The following is a 15,661-nucleotide window of genomic DNA, read 5'->3' as shown; positions in this document are numbered from 1 at the left end:
GCTTTTATGAACCAATTCTGAAAAACCCCAGATAACTGATTTTCTCCATTTCACAAAGAAGGAATGCTCTTCAAAAAGCTAAGCATCTACTATAGTTACGCAAACAATAGTAATGGTATTTGCACAGCACTTTGCACTTAATCCTTAAAAGCCTGTAGGGAGAAACAGCATCCCCATCATGCCCATTTCACAGACAGGAAACACAGCCTCCAACAGCCGGCCGCAGTGACTTCTGCACAATTGCACAGCTTGTGTCAGGGCCAGAACACAGACTCTGGTCTCCAAATTCCAGGTCGTTCTCATCAGGTCCCATGTCACCAACAGAGGGGACCAGGTTTAGAAAACACACGGAGGCCCACGGCCTGCATGGTCTGGGCAGTCTCTCAGAATCCACCACGCAAAAAAAGTCAGCAGCCTCCTGTCCTCAAAGAAGGAGCAACAAGCAGAGCTAAGTCCAGACAGTCATTTTTTTTTTTTAACTTTCTCTACTCGAAATAAGGTGCTGCATTTACAACGTTTATCCTCCATCCCTCATTAGAGGTCAGATCCCAAAATTTATCCTGTGGTTATAATTCAAGTTCTCTCTCAGAGATCATTTCAACAGCAAAATCTCATGCGGCACCGCTCTGCACCAGGCGCTCTCGTAAGCACTGTACACAGGTTTACACAGAGCACGTTTAGTGCTCACGACCCCGGGAGGAACGTACCGTACGGCCTCTCGCACACATGCACACGTACACACACACACCAGGCACAGTTCTAGAGCCTGGGGTGCGTCAATGAACAAAACAAACCCTGCTCTTTTCCTGAGGTTAGATGGTAAAGATGAAGGAACTAGTTCAAGATCACGTAGCTAGTAAGGGCAGAGGCAGGATTGGAAACCAGGTGGTTTGGCTCCAGAGTCCATGTTCTTAACCCTTAATTCCTCCTGCCCGGGTGTCCTGACCTGTCCCAAGGCATCAACAGACTAGAAGGGCAGCAGGAAGGCAGCAGCCGCCTTTGTGGGCACATCTCCCCGTCTGGCAGAACGAGCAGGTCCGTCCATCCAGTCACCTGCTGCTCCAAGCTGAGTTCACGCCAGACTCTGGCCTCGCCCCAGAGCCAAGGATGCGGAGGACACAGCCCTGCCCTCAGGCTAGTGGGGAAAGACGGGCAAATACTTCCATTAGTATAATTGCAATCTGCCCTGAGCTGTCCCCAAGTGAGCCCAGCACAACCTGTGAATTGGGGTGACTGCCCTAACTGTGGTTTGGGGGGGCACTGTGAACCAGTCCGCCAACTGCCTCCCGGGCCAGCCCCAGTGCATTTCCCAGCCCTACCTCCTTTCGCTTAAAAAAAAAAAAAAAAAATCAAAGTAATTTGATTCAGCCCCAGCCCTGGCTGAGCACTGACTCCGTGCTAAATCTCCAAAGCTTAATTACTTACTACAGTGCATGGTAATCTCAGGAGTGTTTGTCTGCGCTCCCCCCTCGGACAGCCAATGAGCAGGACGCCGCGGTTGCTAGTAAGCGTTGCTCCAGGCACAGACGATGCTCTGATTTCTCAGGGAGCACTTTCAACGCACTGTGCCGTCTGCTTAGAATGTCCTTCCACTGCCACCCCCTACCCTTCGAGGCCAGGCTCAGATGTCATCTCCTCCAGGGAGGGCACCCTTGCCCTGAACCACTGCGCCCTTTCCTCCGCAGGTATTTGCTCTGTCATTTGAGCTCCTGCCTGTCTGCGCTCGCTGAGAGCCGAGCCTGGGTTCTCTCCAGCATCAGAGCCTAGAACAATGCGGGGCGAGGAGAGGCTCCACAGAGGCGCGTTGCATCTAATTTCTCAGGCAATTCCTATGAGACCCAGGCCTGCAGCCCTGCACTGTGCTCAGTTAGCACAGGGAGCTGCGGGCCCAGGACCTGCTCGCCACGCTCTCCCACCTGCCAGGGGAAGACGCACGGGGCAAAGCGCTCCCTGGCTTCCCAGCCACGCTGACTCTCTGTTCCTTCCCCAACGGGGACATCCACTGCTCTTTCAGAAGAAACCGTAAATTATTCTGGCACATTTATGTTTCTTCTTTTTTAGTAAAATGCTATGCTCTAATGGCCTCTTCAATAATGGACAATGTTTAATAAAAAAGTCCCTTTTCAAGCATTTGAATTTTCTGTGGAGTTGAATGGATCTCTTCCACCCAAGACAACACATGGCAATGCTTAACGATTTCCATTTTTAACTCCAGGAGGAGCGTTCCTCAGAGTTCAAGAGGAAGCCGAGTGGGCGCGCTCTGGATTGCGGGAGGCCCGCGTGGAGTCAGGAGCGGAGAATCTGGAAGTGGGGGGGTAGCAGATGGCCCGGTAAAAAGGAGAGACTGCTAGCAGATGGCCCCATGGTTTGCAGAAAGCAAAAAAAAAAAAAAAAAAAAAACCAACAAAACTTCTGATTGCAAACAAATCGGTATTAGAAACATACCGAGAAGCAGGGCCCGCACAGATGTGTGCTGCTCAAGGACAGGCACGCCCTGGTTCTCAGAAGGGTACGGAGCCTGGGAGGGAGGCTGCGAGTGGCAGGGGAAGTCCGCATCTCTAAATTGTCTTTTTCTACCCCGTTGCTTAATAATGACGGCTAAGCCTCACAATTCAGACCGTCCAAATTAAAAGGCTCCACAGGAGATTTTTAGGGTGGTGAAACTATTCTGTACGATATTATAACGGTAGATACAGGTCATTTATACGTTTATCAAAACTCATGGGATGAATGACACAAAGTGGGAATCCTGACGTAAACTATAAACTTTAGTTAATAATAATGTATCAATACTGGGTCACCAATTGCAACAAAGGGACCACACCAATACAAGATGTTAAAAATAGGGGTAGGTGGGGCCGGTCCAGTGGTGTAGTGGTTAAGTTCACCCGCTCTGCTTCCTTGGCTTGGGGTTCGGATCCCAGGCACGGACCTACACACCACTCACCAAGCCACGCTGTGGTGACATCCCACATACAAAGCAGAGGAAGACTGGCACAGATGTTAGCTCAGTGACAATCTTGCTCAAGCAAAAAGAAGAAGATCGGCAACAAATGTTAGCTCAGGGCCCATCTTCCTCACCAAAAAAAATAAAATAATTTCCTAGTGAAATATTAAAAAAAAATGGGGGAGCATGGGTGGGGGAATAATACAGGAACTCTAATTTCTGCAAACCTAAAAATGCTCTAAAAAATAGTTAATTAAAAATGCACACATACACCTGGCTCTGCTTCTGGCTGGCTGGGTGACCGTGGGCTAGTTACTTAACCTCTCTGGATCTCCTTTTCTTCATTTGCAAAATGAAGTGCTAATAGCACCTACCTACAGGGTTGTTATGAGGAGCAAGTAAGTGACTCCACGGAAAGCCCTCGGAACGGCACCCAGTGCCAAGTACCTTGGTGTCAGCCAGGGCCACTATGATGACCGCAGCTACTCCGTGCTTGGTAGGTGTTAAATACTTACACATCATGTGGTGTAGGTCTTGCAGCAGCCCTGTGAGGCAGGGAGGAACTGCTGCCATCCTGATCTTATAAAAGAGAAAACCTGAAGCTTAGAGAGTTATGTAACTGGCCCAAGGTCACACGGCCAGCCAGTATGGGTGAGCTGGGACTCACGCCGCTCATCCGCCTTCCCCACATCAAACTGCCATCTCCAAGAAGGAAAGAGCTGGTGCTGGTGAGGAAAGGAGCCCTTTCTGGCTGCTGGAAACCTTTGCACGTATCCAGTGCAACCTCGTTTTGTGGAGAGAGAGAGAAGCCCTAAATGCCAGGCAGGATCTTGGCAGAGCCTACACTAGAATCCAGATCTTCAGCTCCCAAGCGCGTGCCCCCCTGTACAAGAAGCCCACCGCAGCCCCCCCAGAAGGCAAAGAGCGAGCACACTGATGACAGGCTGCTATCTTCCTTGGCCTCCATTTGGGATCCGATTGGTGGCTCTGTTAGCCTACCGCTGTCCCAAGGTGGCTGGTGACACTTTCTCCAAGAAGCCACTTGGCTCTCTGGAGGTTGCCATGCCCAGGAAACCCCTTCCCCAGGCTGGAACTCCTGCCCCTGCCGTCGGGGACAGTCACTGAACCAAGCTCTCCCTGCCCGGAGTCCTAAGTTCAATTCTTGCTTTTCCAACCCAGGATCAGCTTTTATGTAACATCTTGAAAACTTTGGAGGTGTGACTCCTCTCCCAAGCTTGCTGAAGTGGCGTCTGAACAGACGTTCGCTCAGAATCCAGACGCTTCATCTCGTCGCCAGTATCGCCTCACCTCCACGCCCACATGTCCTGATGTACTTTTTGCAGCTCTGGGTCCCCTCCTCCAAATCTCGCCTCCTCGTGCTTTCTGCACCTCTGCTCCCCACACAGGGGCAGCCACAGAGACCCCCCCACAGCAGGCACCTGCTCGACTGTCTCACCTCCTCCTAACCAGCCTCGACAACAACTCCTATGCACACGAGCCTGCCCCCACCAGACCCTGCCACCTCCTCTCCTCCCACTCTGGCCTTTACATCAGCCCCAGTACAGAAGAAAAAGCAAGGTTGACTAGGGCCAGGTTGACCACAGATCCCCCATTGGGTGCCTGCATTCAATTCCCATGCTCTTCTGAACGGCTGGGAACCACCTTCAACCTCCCTCTCTCTCAAACACCACTCTGCCAGCCCTCTCTTCCCAGCCTCCCATCTATGAACACTCATGGACCGACTGTTTACATCCTCCCCCCAAATCCCTCCATTGAAGCCCTAAGCCCCAATGCAATGGTATTTGAAGATGGGGCTCTGGGAGGTGATTCAGGTTAGCCGGGGTCATGAGGGTGTGGCTCTGATCTGATAAGATCATTAGCCTTATAAGAAGAGACACCTGGGAGCTCACTTCCACTCGCTCCCTCCCTGCCCGGTGAGGACACAGCAAGAGGACGGCAGTCTGCAAGCCAGTGAGAGAGTCCTCCCAGAAGCTGCCCACGCCGGCACCCTGATCTCGGACTTCCAGCCTCCGCAACTGGGAGAAACACGTTCCTGCTGTTTACGGACCTGGTCGACGGTATTTGTTACAACAGCCTGGGCTAAGACGCAGCCGCCAGGCCTCCCAAAGACATATGGGAAAAGCGGAAAACCAAACATGATGAAGCAAATCCGTCCAACAATGGGGGGAACCAAGCTCCTCTCTCTGTCTCTCTTCCTCTTTTAAACGTGGGGCACAGGAGGCTGGGGAACCTCCACACACAGGTGACATCATGGAGGACGGACCACTGACTTAGCCTCGAAGGTTGAGGAACGGGCAGTGTAAGAATGGGGGAAGCCACGCCCACCCAGCTAAAAAGCCGAAACGTAAAATAACACTTGCCAAGAGAGAAAAACCAAAGAGTTTTTCTTTTTAGAGACAAGTTCTACAGGGTACGCCATCCTCCAGCATCCCAAATCCTCGAAAGATAGAAAAAGCAGAACAAGGAATTTGTTTCCAGAAGAGAAAAGAAATAATGTCTGGCAAGATGTTTGCTTCTTAACTTGTTCTCATAAAATTTCATTGACAAATACTTTTTCTAGTACCTACTATACACAGGCATTGTACCATCTCTGGGTAAGCAGATAAGAAAACAATAACGAAAACGGAAGCTAAAGGCGTGTATGTGTGTATTACTCGATGGGTATTAACTCACTGACTTCTGACAACCCTATGAGGCGGATGCAGTCACCACCCCCTTAAAACTCCCATTTCACAGAAGGAAAAAGTGAAGCACACGCTGTGGTTTTAAAAAGCAAACAAGGCTTTCACTTGTCATATTCTAGTTGGGGGAGGCAAACAAACATAACAATAGATGGAACTGGTTCCTGCAAAGAACTCAAACAACAAAGCCAGGGACTCGGAAGGCTGCTTCGGGTTGGATGATCAGGGAGGGCGTGTGGGATGCTGCAATGACAAGAAGGAGCCCGCCACGGAAGACCTGCGGTAGCTGAGCAAGGTTCCCAGGAGCTCCAAAAGCCGGCCGCAGAACACATCCATCACTGGCTCTGATTGCAGGGCTGGGCTGGGCCCAGGAATCTGGATTTTTGCGAGCTCCCAGATGTGTCTCACCTGCAGGCCAGGGGTGAGAAGCAGCAGGTCCCACCCTCCGCTGTCTTCAAACTCTCCAGGTGCCCCACCGAGACACTTGTGGAAACTCTCTGGTTCCTGACACGGACTGAAGGTTTGTGTCTTCCCAAAATTCCTATGTTGGAGTCCTAACCCCCTAACGTGATGGATTTGGAGGTTGGGACTTTGGGAAGTGGTTAGGTTTAGATGAGGTCATGAGGGTGGGCTCCCCATGATGGGATTAGTGCCCTCATACGAAGAGGAAGAGAGACCACAGGGCATGCTCTCTCTCCCCACCGTGTGAACACACACAGGGAGAAGGTGGCCATCTGCAAGCCAGGAAGCGGGCCCTCACCAGGAACTGAACGCGCCAACACCTTGATCCTGGACTTCCAGCCTCCAGAACTGTGAGAAATGAGTGTCAGCTGTCTAAGCCCCCAGTCTATGGTATTGGTTACAGCAGCCAGAGCTGAGATGGCTCCCAAGGGCCTCAGAGTCACTGCCTCTCACTCCTATTTCACGCATTATGCCTAGAGGGACCCACTTGCCACTTTTAGTGCTTGTTCTGCACAGACCTTGAAACAAAAATCTAAGGCCTAGAGGCCCAGATCTCTGGGGGAAGAGAAATTAACAATTTTTTTCATAGATCTCAGTGGTCAAAAATGAAGCAGATTTTTTTTTTCAAGCTTCCCTACATTTAAACAGAAACCAAACTGGTTTTCAGGCAATGTTAAACCAAGTCTTGGCCCTCGTTCAACAGTCAAATGCTTACGGAACACCTACCAAGTGCGGGGCAGGGTTCTAGCTCATTCTTCCCAGCCTTTGGTGTCCATCCAAGAATCGCCAGGGACCTCATTAGCATGCAGATTCTAAGTCACAGTAGGTCTGGGGTGGGCCTGAGACTCTGCATTCCTAACAAGCTCCCAGGTGATGCCGACCACACAGAGTAGCAGGGCTCTCGCCTAGCGAGCATCAACTCTGGCTTCATCTTGGAATCGCCCAAAGAGTTGTTTTTAAAAGGTACTGATTTCTGGGCCCCACCCCAGACCAGTGAAATCAGACACTCCAAGGGTGCGGCCTGGGCATTTCAAAAGCTCTTCAGTGATTTGAATGTGCGGCCAGGGTTAAAAATCACTCTTCTGGGCATACAGCAGCAAGCGAGGCAGCCCTTAAGAGGAGAGAGATGACAAAGAAGCAAACTATTTTGGATGGAGATGCATGTCATAAAAACAAGATAGGGTAACGTGACGGGGGTTGGGGGGAGGCACCGAAGCTGCAACAGAAGCGAGAGAGAACGACCACCAAGATCTGGGGAAACAGCCCAGCACAGCAAAGAGCCCACATACGGAGTCTTAAAGGATGACTATGGCAGGGTCCCATCTGTAGTTTTAGAAAATGAAGCTTCGGGGGCTGGCCCCATGGCCGAGTGGTCAAGTTCACACACTCCACTGCAGGCGGCCCAGTGTTTCGTTGGCTCGAATCCTGGGCGCAGACGTGGCACTGCTCATCAAACCACGCTGAGGCAGCGTCCCACATGCCACAACTGGAAGGACCCACAACTAAAATATATAACTATGTACCGGGGGGCTTTGGGGAGAAAAAGGAAAAAATAAAATCCTTAACAAGAAGCACAGGGTGTTATTTGTTAAAAAAAAAACCCAAAGAAAATGAAGTTTCTCCTCTCGCAGGTGAAAAGGAGTGTGTGGAGGGCACAGACAGCAAGACGCAGGCCCTCCCCCGAAGTCCTTATGAAGACCTGCGCCAACATCCGTTGAACGCCCACTGCGGGTGGGCGCCCCAGCTCTGGGCGCTCTGACACAGCAGGAAAGTCTTAAAGCTCCATCTTCCCGCATCCCCAGAAGACCTCATCTGGTAGATCAGGATGGGGGGCCCTGTAGCTGGTGGAGATGGACGCAGGGCGGGAGCCTGGGAGGATGCGAGAACCCCTGTGGTGCTTTATGGGCAACTCCTCTGTGTAGGAAAGAGGGCAGCCGTTGGACACCACCCTCTGTCACACTCCTGAAACTTGAACTAACTGGGAGAGAGTTGGGTCCACCTTTAACACAGCAGCAGCTCCAGGACGGGGCCCTCTGGTGAACAGCTAGAAAGAACCGAGTGCCTGCTCCCCAAATTCCCAAGCTGGCCGACTGCAGGTGGAGTTCTGGTGCTGGAGGAGGCTACAGCCCCCACCCTCCAGAGGGGGAGCCTGTGACCCGGGTCCAGGCCAGTCCGGACCCACAGGCCCCTGGCCCGAGCGAGTGCCTTAAGGAGGTCATGTGACCCAGGCCAACAGAACCCGGGGTCTTCTCTACAAGCACCTCAGCCACAGGGGCTCTTTCAAGCATTTCTGGGTCTGGGAAGACACAGAGCTGGAGCTTGGGACCACCTTCCCACGCTGGAGGACAGCTGAGTCCTGAGACAGAGAGAAACTGAGTTAAGACTCTTCTCAACCTCTGATCTCACAGTTGACCGAGGCAATAAATTCCCTTTTTTTGCTAACCCCAGCCTGGGGAGGTTTTCTGTCTTTGCAGAAGAGGCCTGCCTCATCTAGGCTCCAAGACTACACAGCACCACATCAGACCCGCTCACCCTCCTCCGAGACCGGAAGTGGCTCCCATGGGGCTGCTGACCGGGGGACTTCTGCATCCTTCTTTGTCACCAAATCTTCCCTGTGTTGGGATCCTGTCTTCCCTACTCAATTGTGAGCCACTCGAGGACAATGGCTGCCTCTTAGACTTGCTAATACTCCCCACCAAGTGCCCACCAGACACGCAACAGCCAGTGCACGTCATACTTGTGAAACGGAAAGGGGGCTGGGTATTCTTGTGGCCCCAAGAGGAGGCGTCAGCCCCACCTAGGCTGGGAGGAGGGCTGGGGCAGGTGCAGTGGAGTGGGGTGAGCATGGGATCTGGAGCCAGGTGACCCAGGGATGCTCCTGCCAGCCAAGAAACTCGCACTCCTCATCTTTGCAAAAACACTGTAAGGCTTAAAGTGCTTAATATTCAAAATGTACTTTCATTCCATCATTTGACCAATATTTACTGAGTCTTTTCTCTGTGCAGCGCCCTGTTTTGGAAATAGTCAACACAAAGCATAATGCAAATGTTAATTATTGCTAAAGATATTGCCGATTTCCCTCTGTACGGAAGACAAGGCCAGGTCCTCCTGCCAAACAGGACTGACTGCTCCATAGTTAGTGAAATGATGTTTAATCAGTACACTGAGTTACAGGGGCAACAATGGAGCACAGGAGAAGTCTAAGAAACCGGGCCCTGTGAAAGCCGATGTGTCCAGACTACACGTGACAGGGAGAGGGCACAGCCAGCCCAAGGTGAGAGTGCCAGGGAGCTGGAAACCAGTCAGAAATGCACTAACCCTGGTTCTTTACCCGGAGTAGTTACGCGTTTCCCACGTGGACGGTGCTAATTCTAGCATCTCAGGTCCCTGGAGCGACAGGATGGGCCCCAACATCAGTCCCCGGCCTTGCACGTGTCCATGTGTCCGTCCAGTACACACGTCTGCCACTTTGGGCTGAAGAAAGATGGACTGGGGGAGGTTAAAGGACAGGACAGGCACCGCCACCTGCTGGGTCACCGGGACAGATGGGAGTTCAGAGTTCAAAGGGAATCCCAGTTGCCTCTCTGCAAGCCTGTGCTCCTCTATCCTGCGTGTCCCCAAAGGGCTTCTCAGAGGCATCCTGAGGGCAGGGAAGCTGGTGGTCTGGAGGGAAGGCCCCGGCCTTCTTAAGCACATGGAACCACCTGAATATTTCAGTCACACAGGCCCACGTTCCAATGCCAGCTTCACCACTTACAAGCTTTGTGACTGAGCAACTTGGGTCTCCCCCCTCCATCTCTCCTGACCTGTCAAACGCGGGTAAGACCTGCGTGTGAGCACAAGACACGTGACGATTATCGTCTAAACCTTTCCTTTGCTCTGGGTCTCCATTTCCTTTTACGCACAGCCCCACAGAGTCCTGCCAGATTCTTTCAACAACCCCGGAGCAGCAAGTACAATCCTGCCCATTTTACAGGTGAGAAAATAGAGACCTAAAAAAGATTATGTGACTTGCCTGGCAACTCGGTGGAAAAGCCAAGTGGTTCCCACTTATAGTAAGACTTCATAGTTCCCAAAGGGCCTTCCAATACATCATCCCATGGGATCCTTCTCACCAACACACCCCAGTGCTGGAGCCAGAGCGGAAGCCCAGGACTGCCCTGTCCGAGGCCTGGGCAGCTTCCAGTTGCCTCCCTGCTTGCTGGTACTCCCTCCCAAGAATCTTCTTCACCTATTTAAGCAAAACCTGCCTCTGGCAGAAGAACGGATAAGATGTCATGTCTGGGTCATGGCAGCCTCTGACCCCCTAGAAGAGACTGAAGAGGAACATTAAAACTGCCTCCCGGGGCAAGCAGATGTATCTCCCCATCTGGAAGGACACCAGGAGCTCCCACTCCAGAGAAGGGGCCCCCGCACCCTAAGTGTCCCACCCTACAGCTGCCCAGCATGGTCCAACCTCAGGGGGTCATGCCAAAGTGCCACCTGCCAGAGCATCCGGATTTGCTGCCCCTGGAAGCTCCATCCAGTGGGCACAGTGAGCAAAAGGGGAAAAGAACAAAGACACCTGGGCGAACCAAATCAAGACAGCGGGGAAAACTGAGCATTTAGGAGCACTGTGAGAACACAAAATGCAATTTTAAAACTCCTGAATGTGACCTTTTCAGTTGTGGGATAAAGAAAGTATGTGAGTTGCTTAGCAGCACAATGAAGGTCTGTACATCACCCTTCAACGCTTGCAGGTTCATAAGACCACCTTTCTCGGCTCCAGCTGTAATAGGCCACAGAAGCACCATTGCCAGGCCAAATGCCTGGGGTGGGGGCACGGGGAGAATCTATTTCTTTACCAGGATCTGTGCAATTCTTAGCTGTCTGCGTCCCGTTCACTGGTGCCATCAGCCTTCGACTTCTCCACGGGTCTGGTAGAACATGTTTGCTGGCAGAAGCTGTTCCGTGCCCTGGATTGGAAAACAAATCGGACACCATTAGGTCAGTGTGGTGCCTGCAGCCTCACAGTGACCTTACGTATCTGTATGCGGCTATGTCAGCGACAGCCCTGTTTGACTACAGAGCCACCTGTAGGGAGCATACAGCGATGGAAGCACACTATCACCTGCTCACATATACTAATCTGTCTCCTACATCTAGTTAATTGTTTCCAGTCCCATACGGGTGATCAGACCTTGGCCGAGAACGCTCCGGTCTCTGCCCTCACAGGTGCAAGAAAGAGTTTAGACAGGTGACCATTAAATTCTGGCCCAGTAAACATGCTCGGGTGTCCCTATGCTGGAGGAGCCACAAATGGCTAGTAAGTCAGCAAGCAGAGGGAGAAGGTTCACGGATCTGGCCCATAGCTTCTCACCCTTAAACATGCAAAGAAATCACCCTCAGATTTTGTCAAAATGCAGATTCTGATTCAGTAGGTTTGGGGTGGGACCTGGGCCCTGTACTAACAAACTCCCTGATGATGCTGATTCTGCTGGTCCACAGGCCATACAGGGTAACAAGGGGGATCACTGGTGTGGATGCCAGTGACCAGACGCAGCTTAACTCCTAAAGGTAATTCCTGATCCAGCAAAGAAAAATGATTCTCACTTTAAGACCTTTAAAGTATTCATTTACCTCCTTCATTCACCTGATGCGCACACTGCTTCAGCAGGGTAATAATACCTCTGCCATAATGGTGACATCTAAGAGCCTCTGGGATTTTATTATTTCTGGTGTGTAATTGGGAGAAAAGCACACCAACTTGCCCAATTGCAAAGCACCAGGCGTTAAGATATTCAAATAACCTTTCTGGGTTTCTGTTGGAAAGAGTCACTGTTTGACCCTATACCTTCAAATCACAAAGTTAGGGTTTATGCATGGCCGTGTTTTTTTAAGAGTTTAATCACATTCCACCTAATTTTTAGGAACCTCTGTAAACTGTCCCTTTCTAACTGCTCAGGAAGGTACGACCCGCTTTATAAACCGCATGTCCAGGTTCCTACATCACCTGCATTTCTTTCATTTTTAAAATGTGAAAAGTAAGCCTAAAAGGTCGGCAACATCTGACTACAATGGGACCGTTAGCCAAGTGGATGTCTTCTGAAGCTCCTACATGGGCTCACAGGCCCCACTCCACCCCCAAACAGATATTTCTTTTGTGAGTTTCTCCTTCTCTCCACCTCCAATCTGCATATCCTAAGAGGCTCCCCAAATCTCTGGGTCTCTTCTCGGATGGGGTGTCGACTGTGGCTCCAGACCCCGGCGCTCCCCTCCCGCGGGGATTAAGAGTTGAGAGAAGCGACGCTCAAACATGGCAGCAACCTCCCGAGGAGACAGCCCGCCCCATCGCTTTTGGGGTTTGGAGAGCAGACGTCAGGACACCCGGGGCGCCCCTGTGGAACAGGGCAGGGGCGAGGGCAGAGCTGAGAAGCGGCTCCCAGTCTCTGAATCTGGGTTTTCGAGGGACGCGGAACACAAGCCTCTCCGCTCCGCAGAAAAGGAAAACGGATCAGTTTCAACCGCCCCAGGCCAAGAAAACCCACACCTGGACTCCGCCGCTGCGCTGCCCATTCCCCGTGCACCCTAGGGACGGAACTCTGCGCGGAGTGGCCAGCGTTCAGGCTTTCGTCTTAGTAACACAGATAGGCAGCCGCGTCCTGAGCCCCCGGGGGCTGCGCGCAGCTCAGGGGAGCCGGCCCCACAGCGCACAGCATCGACCTCAGCCCTCCTGGGTGCGCTCTACCTGCTCAGTGGGGAGGCGACTGAATGAACCCTTGGGACCAACCTGAAGGAGAAGGAAGGGCAGACATCTCGGAGCTGCCCCGAGGCTTCCCAGCCCAAGCCCCCCAACTCCCGGGAAGGGTCCGCACCGGCACCTACCCGAGCTGCCGAAGAGGCCGGATGCACAGCACACCAGGGCCAGCACCGCGCACACGAAGCCAACTTGCTGCGGCAGCATCTCTCGCCTCCTGCGAACTTTGCGCGGCCGGAGGCGCCCGCGGAGCGCCATCCTGGAGCGCCTGGGTGCGTCCCTGGGAGAGGATGGGGAGCTTCAGGGGCCGGAGTGCTGTCTGTGGCTGAGTGGCGCTGGGGCTGGAGCGGGCGACGCGAGGCTCAGAGGTGAGGGGCTCCAGGCCAAAGCTTCATGGCCCGCGGGCAAGGTCAGCTGGGAAGCCGCGAGGGGAGAGGGGAGGTGGGGGCGCGCGGCACCGCGGAGGCTCAGAGTCCCGCGCGCGGCGTGCGCGCTCCGCGCACCATGGCTCCTTGGCGAGTAGGCGACGCCGGCACGGTGGCGCTGGTGGCCCTGGCTCGCAGGGCTGGCGTAGTCCGGGCGCTGGAGTCGCTACTTGCCCGCTCAACCTCGGCTCGCTCGCCCGGCCGCAGCCCTGGCAGCAGCGTCCGGGGGCGCCCGCTGGGAGCACTTAGTGCGCCCCCGCGCCCCGCGCAGCCGCTCCCGCTCGCACCATCCTCCCCCTCCAAGTTTGCAGCGGCTGCCCTCCAGCGATGCTTCCCGGCGAGCTGAGACCGGGCGGCGCAGTGCGCGCAGCGGGCAGGCAGGCTGGACGCGCGGGACCTGCGACCCTCGCCACCTAGACGTCGGCCCTCCTGGGGGCGAGCTCTCCCCGGGAACTTTCTCTCCGGCTGCCGGCGCCTGCGTCTGCGAGGCCGTGGCGCCTCCCGCCCGCAGCTCACGCCTCCCTTCTCCTCCCCTCCCGCCCGCCTCCCACCCCCCTCCCGAGCACGTGTACTCCTCCCCTAGGGCGCACTCGCCGGTGCGCTCCTCCCTTCCCCCGTGAGGCTCAACTACTGACCAACATAATCGCCCTCGTTCTCCGTTTTTCTCTCCTTCCTCCCCTGCGGAGCCGAAACAAAACCCCCCCCCCCCCCCCCCCCGCCCCACTACCCTCGGAGGCTGCTGCCGAGAGGAATAGGTTATGGCACCGCAGGGGCATTCGGAACAAGGGTTTCTGGAGCGCAGCCGCTCTTGTCTGGCTCCCCACGACCCCCGAGGCGACCCGAGGCCCCCATGCCACCACCCCCCTGGAGCGGGAGATGCAGGAGAAGATTAATTGCTCAAGCAGAGCTAACAAACAGGCTTGCACCGAGCCCACAAGCGCCCGCGCCCGCCGGACCGGCTCCTGCAGGGCTCCCGGGGCGGGCGGGGGAGCCGGCGGCGGGGGCGCGACGCCGACCTGCACCGCGCTCTGGCCGAGCGGGGAGAGAAACCCCAGAGTTCTGCGGCTGAGACTTGAGCTTTTGATGTTGTGGAGGCTTGCAGCTTCACAGGGCTCTCTGGTGTTTGTGTTGTTTTGTTTTTCCTCCTTGTCTCTGATCGGCTCTCTAGTGTAAACCGCTTTCAAAATGGGGCAGGAGAGAGAAGTGCACAAGAGCGGCAGAGGAGGTATAATCTAGGGGCCAGCAGGTGTGGGGACCTGCAGCGGAAGGGCCTCAAGCCCAGAGGGTTGGTGGCTACCCCTGGGACTGCCTGGCTACCCTGGCCTGCTAGGGGTTAAGGCCACCTAGAATCCTTTTTGGAACCAGGCCAGCTCTGTTTAATTACATAAATACACACCCACCGCGTGAGGGACCTGTGCCAAGTAGCAAACCAAGTACAAAACAAAACAACCAAAAAAATGTGCAAGATTCAGTCCCTGCTTTCAAGGAACCCTAAATCGAAGGGGAGCCAGGCCCCTAGAGAAAGACCCGTTTAGTAGGGGCAGTTCTAAAAGTCACAGTTTTGCAGAATGTGCATTATTCCCTCCCTAAACAAAATGTGGGCCACAGCAACAGGATCATTGCCCGGGAACTTGCAAGAAATTCAGGCTCTAAGGTTCCAGCCAAGACCTACTGAGTCAGAATGTGCATTTTTACACAGACCTCCTGGAGATTCCTGTACACATTGGAGTATGAGAAACACAGCCCAGTGCATCTCGCTGGTCACCATCTGCATGGTTCCTCTTGGACTGAGTAAGCAGGGACAACTTTGCTTGTGTCAGCCTGGCATGGTGACACAGGGAAGAGGTACCTGGCGGGCCAGGGCAGAGAGAAGATTCACTGATTAGTTTCAGCAGCCGCATTTCCGTCCCCACAAAGATACTGAAGGCATGAACACAAGGCTAATTGCAGTGGAAACCCCTAGAGGAAATGAAATGGAAAAGGCTGGGGTTGACCAGGTATGGAACAGCCCAGGCTTCTGTTTTGTCTCTAGAGATGGCCTTTCCATTGAGGCTCACCGTCCACCTCGGTGACCTATACTGCGCATGCCTGCCAGGGATGGAAAAGCCACTTTGCAGAATTTTCTTCTCATTGATTAACCTGTACAAGGATGCATTTATCAACAGCAAGTAGAAGACCATAATTGCTTAAGTCTTAAGTATCTCACTTGGAAAGCTAGCCAAGGGCCCTTGGCATCATATTTAAGCCAAAGGAAAAAGTTACAGTGATCCTGCTGGATGCTGTGGTCCTGCCGGTGAGACAGCATGAGGCTCACGCTGGTGAAAGCAACTCCAAGGAGCAAAATGGCATCTTGTTACTAGGATTTAATATTTCCTTAAACTTCTTGTCC

General features: G+C 53.5%; 1 protein-coding gene across 1 annotated transcript in view; it reads right to left on the bottom strand.

Moving 5' to 3' along the window:
* Positions 1-13,746, bottom strand: part of SLC24A4 (solute carrier family 24 member 4) — a 156,527-nt gene extending 142,781 nt beyond the window's left edge. Inside the window, exons 1-2 of the mRNA XM_046647791.1 lie at positions 12,976-13,746; positions 10,956-11,066 (exon numbers count right to left, since the gene is read on the bottom strand). Coding sequence (XP_046503747.1) covers positions 10,956-11,066; positions 12,976-13,105 — 241 coding nt within the window. The 5' untranslated portion in view covers positions 13,106-13,746. The remainder of the gene's footprint in view (positions 1-10,955; positions 11,067-12,975) is intronic.
* Between the last annotated feature and the right edge of the window lie 1,915 nt (positions 13,747-15,661).

This window comes from Equus quagga, chromosome 20, assembly GCF_021613505.1.
Source record: "Equus quagga isolate Etosha38 chromosome 20, UCLA_HA_Equagga_1.0, whole genome shotgun sequence".
Classification (NCBI taxonomy): Eukaryota; Metazoa; Chordata; class Mammalia; order Perissodactyla; family Equidae; genus Equus; species Equus quagga.
The sequence above is the reverse complement of the archived record's forward strand: the minus strand, read 5'-3'. Positions and strand labels throughout refer to the sequence as shown.